Here is a 19,046-nt window from a genome sequence, read left to right as displayed (position 1 = left end):
GTCACGAGACCGGGCCCGCGCCGGCCGCCGTAGGGACCCACCCCATGGGAAATGGAGTCCGCGGAGCTGCCGAGCACCGTTAGCGGGCCCCGGGCCGCGGGAGATGATGGGAAATGTAGTCAGAGAGACAGAGAGGCGGGGAGAGTGCGGCGCATGCGCTGTGGGCGTGGGAACGGGGTGTTGCCATGGGAACGGGGCTGTTGTCATGGGGGTGTTGCCGTGGAAACCGAGGGGCTGTTACCATGGGAACGGGAGCGGTGGGCTTGGGAACGGGGGTTACAGTCGCCATGGGCCTGGGGGGCTGTGGGCGTGGGAATGGGGGGGGGCTGTTGCCATGGGAACAGAAAGGTGCTGTTGCCATGGCATTGAGGCGCTGAGGGCGTGGGGACAGGTTTGCCGACATGAGAACGGGGGACTGTTGCCATGGAAACGGGACGCTGTTGCCGCGGGAACGGGGTGCGCGTTGCCATGGAAACGGGGCGGGTCGGTTTCCGTGGGAACAGGCAGGGGGCGCTGTTTGCGGCGGTGCAGTGCGGTGACGTCACTTGGGGCTGTGGGACACCGCCACCGCCACCGGCTCCTGCTGGGGACAGCGACAGCGCCGCTCACCACGGGGACAGGACCACAGAACAGCTCCGCGTGTCCCGTGTGTCCTCTGCGTGTCCCCCGTGTGTCCTGCATCCTCTGTGCCCACATCATGTCCCTGTGTCTGACTGTCCCCGTGTCCTGTGTGTCCCCATGTCCCTGTGCCTGTCTGTCCCTGTGTGTCCCCATGTCCCCATGTCCTGTGTGTCCCCATGTCCCTGTGCCTGTCTGTCCCTGTGTGTCCCCATGTCCCCCTGTGTCCCCATGTCCTGTCTGTCCCTGTGTCCTGTGTGTCCCTGTGTGTCCCCATGCCTGTCTCCATGTCCTGTGTGTCCCCATGTCCCCCTGTGTCCCCATGTCCTGTGTGTCCCTGTGTCCCCGTGTGTCCCCATGTCCCCATGCCTGTGTGTCCCCATGTCCCTGTGCCTGTCTCCATGTCCTGTGTGTCCCCGTGTCCCCATGCGTCCCTGTGTGTCCCCATACCTGTGTGTCCCCATGTCCCCGTGCGTCCCTGTGTCCCTGTGTGTCCCTATGTGTCTCTGTGTCCCCATGTGTCCCCATGTTCCCATATGTCCCCGTGTCCCCATATGTCCCCGTGTCCCCATGTGTCCCCGTGTGTCCCCGTGTGTCCCTATGTGTCCCCGTGTGTCCCGTGTCCCCATGTCCTGTGTGTCCCCATGTCCCCCTGTGTCCCCATACCTGTGTGTCCCCATGTCCCCGTGCGTCCCTGTGTCCCTGTGTGTCCCTATGTGTCTCTGTGTCCCCATGTTCCCATATGTCCCCGTGTCCCCAAGTGTCCCCGTGTGTCCCCATGTCCCCGTGTGTCCCCATGTCCCCATGTGTCCCCATGTGTCCCCATGTGTCCCCATGTGTCCCCGTGTCCCCGTGTCCCCATGCCCAGCTGACACGCAGGTGCTTCACCAACCGTTCCTTTATTCTCCTCAGCAGCACAAGCACCGTGGGCAGAGGCGGCTGCTCCCTGTCCCCACCATTGTCCCCACCATTGTCCCTGTCCCTGTCCCTGTCCCTGTCCCTGTCCCTGTCCTGCTCCCTCACGGCCTCTTCATGGTGCTCTCGATGAACGCCTCCAGCACGAAGATGGTCTCATCCACCTGGTTCTCACTGGCGTCCATCCTGGGGGACACACAGGGACGGGCAGCCCCCCACGAGGTCCCCAAACCCCCCCAGGAGGTCCCCAAACCCCCCCAGGAGGTCCCCAAACCCCCCAGAAGGTCCCCAAACCCCCCCAGGAGGTCCCCAAACCCCCCAGAAGGTCCCCAAACCCCTCCAGGAGGTCCCCAAACCCTCCCAGGAGGTCCCCAAACCCCCCAGAAGGTCCCCAACCCCCCCCACGAGGTCCCCAAACCCCCCACAAGGTCCCCAAACCCCCCCAGGAGGTCCCCAAACCCCCCCAGAAGGTCCCCAAACCCCCCACGAGGTCCCCAAACCCCCACGAGGTCCCCAAACCCCCACGAGGTCCCCAAACCCCCCCAGGAGGTCCCCAAACCCCCCACAAGGTCCCCAAACCCCCCCAGGAGGTCCCCAAACCCCCCAGAAGGTCCCCAAACCCCCCAGAAGGTCCCCAACCCCCCCCCCCAGAAGGTCCCCAAACCCTGCCACGAGGTCCCCAAACCCCCCAGGAGGTCCCCAAACCCCCCAGGAGGTCCCCAAACCCCCCAGAAGCTCCCCAACCCCCCCCCAGGAGGTCCCCAAACCCCCCAGGAGGTCCCCAAACCCCCCACGAGGTCCCCAAACCCCCCCAGGAGGTCCCCAAACCCCCCCAGGAGGTCCCCAACCCCCCCACGAGGTCCCCAAACCCCCCCAGGAGGTCCCCAAACCCCCCATGAGGTCCCCAAACCCCCCAGAAGGTCCCCAAACCCGCCAGAAGGTCCCCAAACCCCGCCAGGAGGTCCCCAAACCCCCCCAGGAGGTCCCCAACCCCCCCACGAGGTCCCCAAACCCCCCCAGGAGGTCCCCAAACCCCCCCAGAAGGTCCCCAAACCCGCCAGAAGGTCCCCAAACCCCGCCAGGAGGTCCCCAAACCCCCCCCAGGAGGTCCCCAAACCCCCCAGAAGGTCCCCAACCCCCCCCCTGGAGGTCCCCAAAACCCCCCCAGGAGGTCCCCAAACCCCCCCCCAGAAGGTCCCCAAAACCCCCCAGAAGGTCCCCAAACCCCCCCAGGAGGTCCCCAAACCCCCCCAGGAGGTCCCCAACCCCCCCCCAGGAGGTCCCCAAACCCCCCAGGAGGTCCCCAAACCCCCCCAGGAGGTCCCCAACCCCCCCCCCAGGAGGTCCCCAAACCCCCCAGGAGGTCCCCAAACCCCCCCAGGAGGTCCCCAACCCCCCCCAGGAGGTCCCCAAACCCCCCCACGAGGTCCCCAAACCCCCCCAGGAGATCCCCAAACCCCCACGAGGTCCCCAAACCCCCCAGGAGATCCCCAAACCCCCACGAGGTCCCCAAGCTCCCGCCAGGAGGTCCGCAAACCCCTCCAGGAGGTCCCCAAACCCCCCAGGAGGTCCCCAAACCCCCCAGAAGGTCCCCAAAGCCCCCACGAGGTCCCCAAACCCCCCCCAGGAGGTCCCCAAACCCCCCCACGAGGTCCCCAAACCCCCCCCAGGAGGTCCCCAACCCCCCCACGAGGTCCCCAAACCCCCACGAGGTCCCCAAACCCCCCAGAAGGTCCCCAACCCCCCCCAGAAGGTCCCCAAACCCCCCACGAGGTCCCCAAACCCCCCAGAAGGTCCCCAAACCCCCCCAGAAGGTCCCCAAACCCCCCCAGGAGGTCCCCAAACCCCCCAGAAGGTCCCCAAACCCCCCCAGAAGGTCCCCAACCCCCCCCACGAGGTCCCCAAACCCCCCAGAAGGTCCCCAAACCCCCCCAGAAGGTCCCCAAACCCCCCCAGGAGGTCCCCAAACCCCCCCCAGGAGGTCCCCAAACCCCCCAGAAGGTCCCCAAACCCCCCCAGAAGGTCCCCAAACCCCCCCAGGAGGTCCCCAAACCCCCCAGAAGGTCCCCAACCCCCCCACGAGGTCCCCAAACCCCCCCAGGAGGTCCCCAACCCCCCCACGAGGTCCCCAAACCCCCCCAGGAGGTCCCCAAACCCCCCATGAGGTCCCCAAACCCGCCAGAAGGTCCCCAAACCCTGCAGGAGGTCCCCAAACCCCCCCCAGGAGGTCCCCAAACCCCCCCAGGAGGTCCCCAACCCCCCCCCAGGAGGTCCCCAAACCCCCCAGGAGGTCCCCAAACCCCCCAGAAGGTCCCCAACCCCCCCCCAGGAGGTCCCCAAACCCCCCCAGGAGGTCCCCAACCCCCCCCCAGGAGGTCCCCAAACCCCCCCAGGAGGTCCCCAACCCCCCCCAGGAGGTCCCCAACCCCCCCCAGGAGGTCCCCAAACCCCCCCACGAGGTCCCCAAACCCCCCCAGGAGATCCCCCAAACCCCCACGAGGTCCCCAAGCTCCCGCCAGGAGATCCCCAAACCCCTCCAGGAGGTCCCCAAACCCCCCAGAAGGTCCCTAAACCCCCCAGAAGGTCCCCAACCCCCCCAGGAGATCCCCAAACCCCCCAGGAGGTCCCCAAACCCCCCAGAAGGTCCCAAACCCCCACGAGGTCCCCAAACCCCCACGAGGTCCCCAAACCCCCCCAGGAGGTCCCCAAACCCCCCAGAAGGTCCCCAACCCCCCCCAGAAGGTCCCCAAACCCCCCAGAAGGTCCCCAAACCCCTCCAGGAGGTCCCCAAACCCCCCACGAGGTCCCCAAACCCCCCCCCAGGAGGTCCCCAAACCCCCACGAGGTCCCCAAACCCCCCCAGGAGATCCCCAAACCCCCCAGAAGGTCCCCAACCCCCCCAGGAGGTCCCCAACCCCCCCCCCAGAAGGTCCCCAAACCCCTCCAGGAGGTCCCCAAACCCCCCAGGAGGTCCCCAAACCCCCCCCAGAAGGTCCCCAAACCCCCCCCAGGAGGTCCCCAAACCCCTCCAGGAGGTCCCCAAACCCCCCAGAAGGTCCCCAAACCCCCCAGAAGGTCCCCAAACCCCCCCCAGGAGGTCCCCAAACCCCTCCAGGAGGTCCCCAAACCCCCACGAGGTCCCCAAACCCCCCACAAGGTCCCCAAACCCCCACGAGGTCCCCAAACCCCCACGAGGTCCCCAAACCCCCCAGGAGGTCCCCAAACCCCCCAGGAGGTCCCCAAAGCCCCCCCCTCACTTGTTGACGTTGCGTTTGAGGTTCTCCAGCTGTTGCCTCTCGGGACCCGTGATCATCTCCTCCACCTCGTGCAGCTGCGCCGCCTCGGCCCCCGTGGCCTGCATGGAGGCCAGGATGGCTTCCACGCGCTGGGACTTCTCCAGGAGCCTCCTAGGAGGGAGCGGTGGGCGCGTGGGACGTGGTGCTGGGGCTCTGGTGGCCACCCCCGTGGCGCTGGTGGCCACCAGCCCCGGCCCGCGGAGCTCACTTGTTCTCCCCGCATCTCGTGGTGCCTTCGCTCCATCAGGTTGGCCACGCTCTGGGGAGGAACGGGGGAGAACAGGTGAGGAACAGGTGAGGAACAGGTGAGGAACAGGGGAGAAACAGGGGAGGAACAGGTGAGGAACAGGGGAGGAACAGGGGAGAAACAGGGGAGGAACAGGGGAGGAACAGGTGAGGAACAGGGGGAGGAACAGGGGAGGAACAGGGGAGGAACAGGTGAAGAACAGGGAGGAACAGGTGAGGAACAGGGGAGGAACAGGTGAGGAACAGGTGAGGAACAGGGGAGGAACAGGGGAGAAACAGGGGAGGAACAGGTGAGGAACAGGTGAAGAACAGGGGAGGAACAGGGGAGGAACAGGTGGAGAACAGGTGAGGAACAGGGAGGAACAGGGGAGGAACAGGGGAGGAACAGGTGAAGAAAAGGGGAGGAACAGGTGAGGAACAGTGGGAGAACAGGGGAGGAACAGGGGAGGAACAGCAGAACAGGTGAAGGAACAGGTGAAGAACAGGGAGGAACAGGTGGAGGAACAGGTGAGGAACAGGGGAGGAACAGGTGAGGAACAGGGGAGGAACAGGTGAAGGAACAGAGGGAGGAACAGCAGGAGAACAGCTGAAGGAGCAGGTGAAGAACAGGTGGAGGAACAGGTGAAGAACAGGGGGAGGACAGGTGAAGGAACAGGTGAGGAACAGGGGGAGGACAGGTGAAGGAACAGGTGAGTACCCAGCACAGATGTGTTGGGGAGCACTGAAGAACCCCGTGGTGGGACACGGGCACAGTCACTGCCACCCCTGTGCCACCACCAGGAGGGTGACACCTGGACATGGGGGCTGCAACGGCTCCCTGGAGCAGGGCCTGGATTCCCTGGGAATTCCTGCATGGACAGAGGACCACCTGTGGTCCTGGGGGCCCAGAAGGTCCTTGGGACTCACCTTGTAGCACCTGTGGAGCAGCATCCGAGCAGCGGCCATCACGTTCACCGTGTACAGGTAAAAGGTGCGGGAGGGAGCGTGGTCTGGAGTCTTGGGGATCTCCTGGGGAAGGGCAGAGGGATGGGGGCAACCAAAGAGGTTCCTCCAGGGAGGAACCTTCCCAAATGTGCCCAAATTCCATCTGGGATCACCTGGAAGTGCCCAGCAGTGCCCATCACCTGTCCAGCTGTCACACCTGGGCAACCTCTGGCATCCCAGAGCTGGGAATCTCCTGGGAATTATCTCTTGTGGAAGGGCAAAGGGATGGTGGCAACCAAATGGAAGTGTCTCCTCCAAGGAGGAACCTGTGATCCCTGTGCCCAAATGGTTCCTTGTGCCCAAATTCCAGGTGGCATCACTTGGAAGTGCCCATCACCTGTCCTGTCACACCTGGACAACCTCTGGCATCCCAGAGCTGGGAATCTCCTCTTATGGAAGGGCAGAGGGATGGTGGCAACCAAATGGAAGTATCTCCTTCTCCAAGGGTGTCCCTGTGATCCCTGTGCCCAAATTCCAGGTGGGAAGTGCCCAGCAGTGCCCATCACTTGCCCTGTCACACCTGGGCAACCTCTGGCATCCCAGAGCTGGGAATCTCCTGGGAATCATCTCTTGTGGAAGGGCAGCCAAATGGAAGTGTCTCCTTCTCCAAGGAGGAACCTTCCCAAATGGTTCCCTGTGCCCAAATTCCAGGTGGGATCACCTGGAAGTGCCCAGCAGTGCCCATCACCTGCCCTGCCACACCTGGGCAACCTCTGGCATCCCAGAGCTGGGAATCTCCTCTTATGGAAGGGCAGAGGGATGGTGGCAACCAAAGGGAAGTTTGGTTTCCTCCTTCCACAGGAGGAACCTTCCCAAATGGTTCCTTGTGCCCAAATTCCAGGTGGGAAGTGCCCAGCAGTGCCCATCACCTGCCCAGCTGTCACACCTGGGCCAGCCCTCACCTGCAGGGCCACCAGGTTCTCGGAGAGCATCCTGTAGAGCATGTCCTTGGCCTCCTTGGCCGGGATCATGGCAAAGTCCTCCACCTGCTTCTGCTCCAGGTGCTTCTTGCGCAGCAGCAGCCGGAAAATCCTGGCGCAGCGGGAGCCAAACCTGGGCAGGGGGAGAGGGGTGAGGGAGGGACGTGGGGAGGGGCTGGGGGCAGCCCCAGGGGGGGCTTCAGGTGCCCCAGGTCACCTCTCCTCCACGATGGACTCCAGCGTGGCCGTGGCCAGCGACACCAGGGCCTTGTGCAGGTCTGCAGGGGCTGAGCTCAAGGAGAATTGCCCAAAAATCGCCCAAAAGTCACCCAAAAATCCCCCAAAATCACCCCAAATCTGCTCCAAATCACCCACAATTCTCCAAAAATCCTCCAAATCACCCACAATTCCCCAAAAATCCCCCCAAATCACCACAAATCTGCTCCAAAATCCCCCAAATCTGCCCAAAAATCCCCCAAATCTTCCCCAAATCACCCAGAATTCCCAAAAAAATCCCCCAAATCACCCAGAATTCCCAAAAAAATCCTCCAAATCACCCCAAATCTGCCCCAAAATCCCCCAAATCTGCCGTGGCCAGCGACACCAGGGCCTTGTGCAGGTCTGCAGGGGCTGAGCTCAAGGAGAATTGCCCAAAAATCGCCCAAAAGTCACCCAAAAATCCCCCAAATCACCCCAAATCTGCCCCAAATCACCCACAATTCCCCAAAAATCCCCCAAATCACCCCAAATCTGCCCCAAATCACCCCAAATCTGCTCCAAAATCCCCCAAATCTGCCCAAAAATCCCCCAAATCTTCCCCAAATCACCCAGAATTCCCCAAAAATCCCCAAAATCACCCCAAATCTGCCCCAAATCACCCCAAATCTGCTCCAAATCACCCACAATTCTCCAAAAATCCCCCAAATCACCCCAAATCTGCCCCCAAATCCCCCAAATCTTCCTCAAATCACCCAGAATTCCCCAAAAAACGCCCCAAATCACCCAAAAATCCCCCAAATCACCCCAAATCTGCCCCAAATCACCCAGAATTCCCTAAAAAATCCCCCAAATCACCCAGAATTCCCCAAAAATCCCCCAAATCACCCCAAATCACCAAAAAAATCCCCTGAAAATCCCCCAAAAATCCCCTGAATATCACCCCAAAATCACCCGAAATCCCCCCAAAATCACCCAAAACCCCTCAAGATCACCCCAAAAATCCCCAAATCTGCCCAAATCCCCCCAAAATGCCCCAAATCCCAAAGGATACTGACAGTGTAGGTGCCCCCTCCGCTGTCCCCCCGACTTCCCCACGAACTCCAGCTGCAGGGAGGGAAAAGGGAAAAGGGGATTTCTATTTGATTCAATTCATTATTATTTATTAAATTATTTATATGAATTTATTTCTACATTATTTATATAATATATTATATAAAATAATATATGTTATATAAATAAAATAATAAAATAAATAGAATTTATTTATTAGTTATAGAAATTTATTATTATTTATTAAGTTACATTAAATTAAATTCTAATTAAATTAGAATTTTTATTTAAAATTTCATTGAAGAAGAAAAGGGAAGAGAAAGAACTTTTTATATTCTAGAATATAATAAATTTTGTGTTGTATAGAATAGAATATATCATACATAATTATATAGTTATATATTATATATTATTAGTATAAAATAAGAATTATAATAATTAACAAAATACATGTATTACATTGAATTATATTTACTAAATAAAATTATATATATTATATTATATATATTGAATAATTTATAATACATAATGTACATAATTGGGGCGGAGTGGGAAGAGAAAAAAGAATTCAGGGAAAAATATCTTTAATTTCTCTTAAATGTAATTTCAGGTAGATAATATAATATAATATAATATAATATAATATAATATAATATAATATAATATAATATAATATAATATAATATAATATAATATAATATAATATAATATAATATAATATAATATAATATAATATAATATAATATAATATAAATATAATATAAAAGTATAATAAAAATGTAATAAAATAGAACATAAATAAAATAAAAATAAAATGTAATATGATGTAATATAATATAAATATAGTGTAATATAATGTAATATAATAATTATAAATTTATAATAATTTATAAGATAGAATAATAACATTTGTTATAATATAATAAATACATTATTATATATAATATAAATTCATATAATAAATACAATGTAATATAATATTAATAGAATAGAAATATAATAGAAATATAATGTAATATGATGTAATATAATATAATAAAAATATAATATAATGTAATATAATATAATAAAAATGTAATAAAATAGAACCTAAATATAATAAAAATAAAATGTAATATGATGTAATATAATATAAATATAGTATAATCTAATGTAATATAATCTAATGTAATATAATGTAATATAATATAATATAATATAATATAATATAATATAATATAATATAATATAATATAATATAATATAATATAATATAATGTAATATAATGTAACATAATGTAATGCAATGTAATATAATATAATATAATATAATATAATATAATATAATATAATATAATAAAAATATAATGTAATATGATGTAATACAATACAATATTAAGATAATATAATTTAATTATAAATTTATAATCATTTATAAGATAGAATAATAAAACTTATTATAATAAATACTTTGTTAAATATAATAGAATATAACGTAATATAATGTAATGTAATGTAATGTAATGTAATGTAATGCAATATAATGTAATGTAATGTAATATAAAGTAATGTAATGTAATATAATATAATATAATATAATATAATATAATATAATATAATATAATATAATATAATATAATATATGTAATGTAATACAATGTAATACAATATAATATAATAAAATATAATATAATATAATGTAACATAATGTAATATAATAAAATAAAAATAATATAATATAATATAATATAATATAATATAATATAATATAATATAATATAATTAATGTAATGTAATGTAATGTAATGTGATATAATATAATATAATATAAATATAAATATAAATATAATATAATGTAATATAATAAAAATAAAATAATACAGTCAATATAATAACAGTCGATATTACCACATGCAATAATTAACAACATAAAATAAGAATTTTTATCCCAAATCCTGGAAATCTCACCGGGTCGTCGGCCAGCAGCGCCAGGTACTGATCCAGCACCGCCCTGCTGATGTTGTACCCGGCTGGGAGGGACCTGAAAATCTGAGAAACAGCAGGGAAAGGGGGAAACAGGGAAAGGGAAAAACAGGGAAAAGGGAAATAAAACAGGGAAAGGGTAAAAAAAACAGCGGGGAAAGGGGAAATAAAACAGCAGGGAAAGGGGAAAAAACAGCAGGGAAAGGGAAAAACAGCAGGGAAAGGGAAAAAAAACAGGGAAAAGGGAAAAAACAGCAGGGAAAAGGGAAATAAAACAGCAGGGAAAAAACAGCAGGGAAAGGGAAAAACAGGGAAAAGGGAAAAAAAAACAGGGAAAAAACAGCAGGGAAAGGGGGAAAATAGGGAAAGGGGAAAAAACAGCAGGGAAAGGGTAAAAACAGCAGGGAAAGGGGAAAAAACAGGGAAAGGGAAAAACAGCAGGGAAAAGGGAAAAAACAGCAGGGAAAGGGAAAAAACAGCAGGGAAAAGGGAAAAAACAGGGAAAAGGTAAAAACAGGGAAAAGGTAAAAAAAAACAGGGAAAAGGGAAATAAAACAGCAGGGAAAGGGGAAAAACAGCAGGGAAAAGGGAAAAAAACCAGGGAAAGGGTAAAAAAAACAGCAGGGAAAAGGGAAAAAACAACAGGGAAAAGGTAAAAAAAACAGGGAAAAGGTAAAAAACAGCAGGGAAAGGGGAAAAACAGCAGAAAAAAGGTAAAAAAAAACAGAGAAAAGGTTTAAAAAAACAGAGAAAAGGTAAAAAAAAACCCAGAAAAAGGTAAAAAAACCCAGAAAAAAAAGGTAAAAAACGGCAGAGAAAAGGTAAAAAAGGTGTGGGTTTTGGGGTGGGTTTTGGGGCATTTTTGGGTGTTCTTTGGGGTATTTTTGAGGAGGGATTTGGGGTTTTTTTGGGATGTTTTTGGGGTGTTTTTGAGGAGGGATTTGGGGTCATTTTGGGGTCTTTTTGGGGTGGTTTTTGGGGTGGTTTTGTGTGGGTTTTGGGGATTTTTTTTGGGGTATTTCTGGGGATGGATATGGGGTTATTTTGGGATGGTTTGAGGATGTTTTTGGGGTGTTTTTGAGGAGGGATTTGGGGTTATTTTGGGGTCTTTTTGGGATGTTTTTGGGATGTTTTTGGGGTGGTTTTTGGGGTGGTTTTGTGTGGGTTTTGGGGATTGTTTTGGGGTATTTCTGGGGAGGGATTTGGGGTTATTTTGGGGTGTTTTCGGGGGTTTCTTTGGATGTTTTTGGGATGTTTTTGGGGATGATTTTGGGGTGGTTTTTGGGGTGTTCTTTGGGGTATTTTTGGGGAGGGATTTGGGGTTATTTTGGGGTGTTTTGGGGGGTTTTTTTTGGATGTTTTTGGGGTAGGTTTTGGGGATGTTTTTGGGGTGCTCTTTGGGGTATTTTTGGGGAGGGATTTGGGGTTATTTTGGGGTGGTTTTGGGTGTTTTTGGGATATTTTTGGGGTGGTTTTTGGGGGTAGCTTTTGGGGATGTTTTTGGGGTGTTCTTTGGGGTATTTTTGGGGAGGGATTTGGGGTTATTTTGGGGATTTTAGGGTTTCCAAGGACCCACCTCGTTGGAGGAGAGGGGCTGAGTGTGGGACGCACCCGAGGCCGTCGTCACCTCGCTCATGCGCAGCATCGTCCGCACGACCTCACTGCTGGTCTGCGCTGGGAAAGGCAGGAATCAGGGTGGGAAAGCAGGAATCAGGGTGGGAAAGCAGGAATCAGGGTGGGAAAGCAGGAATCAGGGTGGGAAAGGCAGGAATCAGGGTGGGAAAGCAGGAATTAGGGTGGGAAAAGGAGGAATTAGGGTGGGAAAGGCAGGAATTAGGGTGGGAAAGCAGGAATCAGGGTGGGAAAAGGAGGAATCAGGGTGGGAAAAGCAGGAATTAGGGTGGGAAAAGGAGGAATTAGGGAGAGAAAAGCAGGAATTAGGAAAAGCAGGAATTAGGGTGGGAAAAGCAGGAATTAGGGTGGGAAAAGCAGGAATTAGGGTGGGAAAAGCAGGAATTAGGGTGGGAAAGGCAGGAATTAGGGAGGAAAAGCAGGAATGAGGGTGGGAAAAGCAGGAATTAGGAAAAGCAGGAATTAGGGTGGAAAAGCAGGAATTAGAGTGGGAAAGCAGGAATTAGAGTGGGAAAGCAGGAATCAGGGTGGGAAAGCAGGAATTAGAGAGGAAAGGCAGGAATTAGGGTGGGAAAGGCAGGAATCAGGGTGGGAAAAGGAGGAATCAGGGTGGGAAAAGGAGGAATTAGGGTGGGAAAAGGAGGAATTAGGGTGGGAAAAGGAGGAATTACGGAGGAAAAGCAGGAATTAGGGAGGAAAAGCAGGAATTAAAGAGAAAAAAGCAGGAATTAGGGTGGGAAAGGCAGGAATTAGAGAGGAAAGGCAGGAATTAGGGTGGGAAAAGCAGGAATTAGGGTGGGAAAAGCAGGAATCAGGGTGGGAAAAGGAGGAATCAGGGTGGGAAAAGCAGGAATTAGGGTGGGAAAAGCAGGAATTAGGGTGGGAAAGGCAGGGATTAGGGTGGGAAAAGCAGGAATTAGGGTGGGAAAAGCAGGAATTAGGGTGGGAAAAGCAGGAATCAGGGTGGGAAAGGCAGGAATTAGAGAGGGAAAAGCAGGAATGAGGGTGGAAAAGCAGGAATGAGGGTGGAAAAGCAGGGATCAGAGAGGAAAAGCAGGAATTAAGAGAGGAAAAGCAGGAATTACAGAGGAAAAGCAGGAATTAGAGTGGGGAAAAGCAGGGATCAGGCTGGGAAGGCAGGAATTAGAGAGGGAAAAGCAGGAATGAGGGTGGAAAAGCAGGAATTGGAGAGGAAAAGCAGGAATTAGAGTGGGAAAAGCAGGAATGAGGGTGGGAATGAGGGATCAGAGTGGGAAAAGCAGGAATGAGGGTGGGAATGAGGGATCAGAGAGGAAAAGCAGGAATGAGGGTGGGAATGAGGGATCAGAGAGGAAAAGCAGGAATGAGGGTGGGAATCAGAGATCAGGCTGGGAAGGCAGGAATTAGAGAGGGAAAAGCAGGAATGAGGATGGAAAAGCAGGAATGAGGGTGGGAATCAGGGATCAGAGTGGGAAAAGCAGGAATGAGGGTGGAATGAGGGATCAGAGAGGAAAAGCAGGAATGAGGGTGGAAAAGCAGGAATGAGGGTGGGAATGAGGGATCAGAGAGGAAAAGCAGGAATGAGGGTGGAAAAGCAGGAATGAGGGTGGGAATGAGGGATCAGAGAGGAAAAGCAGGAATGAGGGTGGGAATGAGGGATCAGAGAGGAAAAGCAGGAATGAGGGTGGAATGAGGGATCAGGCTGGCAAGGAGGGCAGCACACACCTGGTCCATCCTGCTGGCCACGGCGCTCACCAGGGCCTGGTCTCGGAAGTGCTGGTGGAAGCGCTCCAGGTTCACCTGCCAGTAAATGCCATCGTCCGGGGGAGGCTGGGGGAAAAAGGACAAAAAATGAGAATAAAGAGCCAAAAATGGGGAAAAAGAGCCTCAAAAAATGGGGAAAAGAGTCTCAAAAAATGGGGAAAAGAGTCTCAAAAAATGGGGAAAAGAGTCTCAAAAAATGGGGAAAAGAGTCTCAAAAAATGGGGAAAAAGAGAAAGGAAAAATTAGGAAAATGAGCCACAAAAAATGATGAAAAAGAGCCTCAAAAAAACAAGGAAAAAGAGCCTCAAAAATGAGGAAAAAGAGCCTCAAATAAACAAGGAAAAAGAGCCATGAAAAATGAGGAAGAAGAGCCTCAAAAATGAGGAAAAAGAGCCTCAAAAATGAGGAAAAAGAGCCTCAAAAAAACAAGGAAAAAGAGCCTCAAAAATTAGGAAAAAGAACCTCAAAAAAAAAAAAAAGAGGAAAAAAGAGCCTCAAAAATGAGGAAAAATCCCCAAAAAATGAGGAAGAAGAGCCATGAAAAAGGAGGGAAAAGCCCCAAAAAATGAGGAAAATGAGCCACAAAAAATGAGGAAAAACCCCCAAAAATGAGGAAAAAGAGCCCCAAAAATGAGGAAAAAGAGCCTCAAAAAATGAGGAAAAATCCCCAAAAATGAGGAAAATGAGCCTCAAAAAATGAGGAAAAATCCCCAAAAATGAGGAAAAGGAGAAAGGAAAACTGAGGAAAAATCCCCAAAATGAGGAAAAAGAGCCCCAAAGAATGAGGAAAAATCCCCAAAAATGAGGAAAAATCCCCAAAAATGAGGAAAATGAGCCACAAAAAATGAGGAAAAAATCCCCAAAAATGAGGAAAAAGAGCCACAAAAAATGAAGGAAAAGCCCCAAAATGAGGAAAATGAGCCCCAAAAATGAGGAAAAATCCCCCAAAATGAGGAAAATGAGCCCCAAAAATGAGGAAAAATCCCCAAAAATGAGGAAAATGAGCCTCAAAAAATGAGGGAAAAGCCCCAAAAATGAGGGAAAATCCCCAAAAATGAGGAAAAAGAGCCCCAAAAATGAGGAAAAATCCCCAAAAATGAGGAAAAATCCCCAAAAATGAGGAAAAAGAGCCCCAAAAATGAGGAAAATGAGCCACAAAGAATGAGGAAAAATCCCCAAAAATGAGGAAAAAGCCCCAAAAATGAGGGAAATGCCCCAAAAAGAGGAAAGGTTTCCTGAGAAGGTTTGGGAATCTGATCCCACCCTTCCCCACCTCGGAGCTTCCTCCCTCCTGCTTCTGCCTCTTGGCTTTGTGCTCTCCCTCCTCTTCCTCGTCACACGAGTGTCTCCTCTTCCCTTTGCCTGAAAAAGCCAAAATTATAAATAAATTCTAGAGAAATTACACAGAAATTATGTTAAAATTATGTATAAATAGCATATAAAGTTATATTTCAATTATATTTCAATTATATTTAAATTACATTCAAATTATAGTCAAAATAGATTTAAATTATATTTGAAATAGATTGAAATTATATTTAGATTATATTGAAATTATATTTAATAATTTAATAATTTAAATTTAAAAAATGCAATAATTGGAATTTTTACCAATTTAACAATTGGAATTTTTACCAATTTAACAACTGGAATTTTTACCAATTTAACAACTGGAATTTTTAACAATTTAACAATTGGAATTTTTACCAATTTAACAATTGGAATTTTTACCAATTTAACAATTGGAATTTTCACCAATTTAACCATTGGAATTTTTACCAATTTAACAATTGGAATTTTTACCAATTTAACAATTGGAATTTTCACCAATTTAACCATTGGAATTTTTACCAATTTAACAACTGGAATTTTTACCAATTTAACAACTGGAATTTTCACCAATTTAACAACTGGAATTTTTACCAATTTAACAACTGGAATTTTTACCAATTTAACAACTGGAATTTTTACCAATTTAACAATCGGAATTTTCACCAATTTTAATTCCTGCTCCATTCAACCCTAATTAATTTCAATTTCAATCCCGTTCTAATTTTTCAATTCATTTCGAAGATCCCAAGCCCGGGGGGTCTCACCGACGAGGCCGAGGCGCGGCACCACGAACCTGTCCTTGGCATGGGCGCCCGCGGCGGGGCCAGGCGCCGCCCGGGCCTCGGGGGGCGCCGCGGGGGGCGCCGCGCACCTCTGGATGAAGTGGGTGTCGGCCAGGCGCACGAAGGTGGCCGAGACCTCGCTGAAATCCATGGATTTGCCGTCTAGGAGGGAGCAGAGACACCCTGGGTGGGGCTGAGGATGAGGAAGGGGGGAGGAGAGACACCCTGGGTGGGGCTGAGGATGAGGAAGGGGGGAGGAGAGACACCCTGGGTGGGGTTGAGGGTCAGGAGAGACACCTCGGGTGGGCCTGAGGATGAGGAGGGACACGTTGGGTGGTGGGGAGGATGAGGAAGGACACGTTGGGTGGTGGGGAGGATGAGGAAGGACACCTTGGATGGGGCGGAGGATGAAGAGGGACACCTCGGGTGGGCCTGAGGATGAGGAAGGACACGTTGGGTGGTGCTGTGGATGAGGAGAAACACGTTGGGTGGTGGGGAGGATGAAGAAGGACACTTTGGGTGGGGCTGAGGGTCAGGAGAGACACCTTGGGTGGTGGTGAGGATGAGGAAGGACACCTTGGATGGGCCTGAGGATGAGGAGAGACACGTTGGGTGGGGCTGAGGATGAGGAAGGACACGTTGGGTGGTGCTGTGGATGAGGAGAAACACGTTGGGTGGTGGTGAGGATGAGGAGGGACACAATGGATGAAGTGGGTGTCGGCCAGGCGCACGAAGGTGGCCGAGACCTCGCTGAAATCCATGGATTTGCCATCTAGGAGGGAGCAGAGACACCTTGGGTGGGGTTGAGGAAGAGGAGGGACACGTTGGGTTTGCCTGAGGATGAGGAAGGACACGTTGGGTGGGGCTGAGGGTCAGGAGAGACACCTTGGGTGGGGCTGAGGAAGAGGAAGGACACGTTGGGTGGTGCTGTGGATGAGGAAGAACACCTTGGGTGGGCCTAAAGATGAGAGAAACATGTTGGGCGATGGTGAGGATGGGGAGGGAGGGAGCAGAGACACGTTGGGTGGGCCTGAGGATGAGGAAGGACACGTTGGGTGGTGCTGATGATGAGGAAGGACACGTTGGGTGGGGCTGAGGGTCAGGAGAGACACCATGGGTGGGCCTGAGGATGAGGAGGGACACGTTGGGTGGGCCTGATGATGAGGAAGGAGGGAGCAGAGACACGTTGGGTGGTGCTGAGGATGAGGAGGGAGGAGAGACACGTTCCCACCTTCCATGGTCTCGGTGAAGCGATCGGCCACCCTGGCCACGGCAGAGCTCATGGGGAGGTGCCCGTGGACCACCACCAGCTCTCCAAAGGACACCCTACATCTGATCCCACCCACCACTCCCAAATCCCATTTTTGAGCTTCTTTCCCACCTTCCATGGTCTCGGTGAGGCGATCGGCCACCCTGGCCACGGCAGAGCTCATGGGCAGGTGCCCGTGGAGCAGCAGCTCCTCCACCAGCAGCTCGCCGGGGTCGCCGTAGAGCGTCTTGGCCGTGTAGATGTAGCGCGGGTAGCGCAGGATGCGCAGGACGCGCTCGCCCCGCGCCTCGTACTCCACCGCGCCCCGCGGCTGCGGCTCGTAGCGCGCCAGGCCGTGCTGCAGGAGCACGCACAGCGCCTTCTTCACCTGCGGGGAGGGCGGAATTCCCAGCTTGTCACGGGGAAAGAGCGCGGGAATGACGCTCCCGCTGGCGGGAAGGAAGCGCTCGTTCCAGCGGGAACTGGGGGAATTACGCCGCGGCTGCCAATGGGAATGGTGGGAATGATCCCATCCCTTTTAATTGGAATAGTGGGAATGATCCCATCCCTTTTAATGGGAATGGTGGGAATGATCCCATCCCTTTTAATGGGAATAACGGGAATGATCCCATCCCTTTTAATGGGAATGGTGGGAATGATCCCATCCCTTTTAATGGGAATAGTGGGAATGATCCCATCCCTTTCAATGGGAATAACGGGAATGATCCCATCCCTTTTAATGGGAATAAAGGGAATTATCCCATCCCTTTTAATGGGAATAGTGGGAATTATCCCATCCCTTTTAATGGGAATAATGGGAATTACCCTGTGCCTTTCAATGGGAATAATGGGAATTATCCCATCCCTTTTAATGGGAATAAACCATTCATTCTAGTGGGAATTACCCCATCCCTTTTAATGGGAATAGTGGGAATGATCCCATCCCTTTCAATGGGAATAACGGGAATTATCATGTTGTGCCTTTTCATGGGAATAATGGGAATTACCCTGTTCCTTTTCATGGAAATAAACTGCTCATCCTAGTGGGAATTGGGGGAATTACGCCATGGCTGCCAATGGGAATGGTGGGAATGATCCCATCCCTTTCAATGGAAATAACAGGAATTACCCTATTGTGCCTTTTCATGGGAATAAAGGGAATTATCCCATCCCTTTTAATGGGAATAAAGGGAATTATCCCATCCCTTTTAATGGGAATAACGGGAATTATCCCATCCCTTTTAATGGGAATAACGGGAATTACCCTGTTGTGCCTTTTCATGGGAATAATGGGAATTATCCCGTCCCTTTTAATGGGAATAATGGGAATTACCCTGTGCCTTTCAATGGGAATAATGGGAATGATCCCATCCCTTTTAATGGGAATAAACCATTCATTCTAGTGGGAATTACCCCATCCCTTTTAATAGGAATAATGAGAATAATGGGAATATATTCCCGTGCCTTTTCATGGGAACAACCCTGTCCCTTTTAATGGAACTAAACCCATATTAATTTCAAATTAACTTTAACCCCATATTAACTTCAACTGATTTCAAATGATTTCTTATTAATCGCAAGTTAATGTAAAATTCGCATTACTTTCAAATAATTTCCTATTCATCCCCAATTAATTAAAAAATTCGTGCTCACTTCGGGGAATTCCTTCTTAACTTCGAATAACGCGGACTCATTTTAATTCTTTTTTGAAATGGAATTTAAAAAAACTCCATTTCCCTGCCCGGTCCCGTACCTGATCCGGGAGCAGCCCCGTGTCCCCCACCAGCAGCCGCAGCGGCCGCGGCCCCGTCCGGAGCAGAGAATTCCCAACTTTTTCCACGATTTCTCCAAAATTCTCCCGCAGCAGGAGGGAGCAGAGCCGCAGCTCCGCCTGGGTCATCGCGGCGGCTCCGGGAAATGCGAGGGACGGGACGGGACGGGAGGGAAGGAGAAAGAACGGCTGAGGGGAGAGAGAGGAGACATGGCTGACCGCGCTGCACGGGGAGGCTCAGCCGCTCTCCCCGGAGGGGATTTCCCCCTCCGCGCCCTCCCACGGGTGGGATTCCCGCCCCGTCGCGCTGTGCCGGTGTCCCGGTGT

The 19,046-nt window shown here is 50.5% G+C and overlaps 1 protein-coding gene across 1 annotated transcript; it reads right to left on the bottom strand.

Moving 5' to 3' along the window:
• Positions 1-1,471: 1,471 nt before the first annotated feature.
• Positions 1,472-18,908, bottom strand: POLR3C (RNA polymerase III subunit C). Its single transcript, XM_054001091.1, is given in 16 exon segments — positions 1,472-1,719; positions 4,791-4,940; positions 5,038-5,045; positions 5,047-5,088; positions 5,982-6,083; positions 6,962-7,112; positions 7,197-7,257; positions 8,250-8,280; positions 8,282-8,302; positions 10,196-10,276; positions 11,787-11,879; positions 13,547-13,651; positions 14,859-14,947; positions 15,682-15,861; positions 17,081-17,336; positions 18,702-18,908. Coding segments are annotated over 16 exon segments (1,599 nt in total). The 5' UTR covers positions 18,849-18,908; the 3' UTR covers positions 1,472-1,637.
• Positions 18,909-19,046: the final 138 nt, after the last annotated feature.

This window comes from Vidua macroura, chromosome 29, assembly GCF_024509145.1.
Source record: "Vidua macroura isolate BioBank_ID:100142 chromosome 29, ASM2450914v1, whole genome shotgun sequence".
NCBI lineage: Eukaryota > Metazoa > Chordata > Aves > Passeriformes > Viduidae > Vidua > Vidua macroura.
Note: the sequence above shows the minus strand (reverse complement) of the source record. Positions and strands in the feature narration are given on the sequence as shown.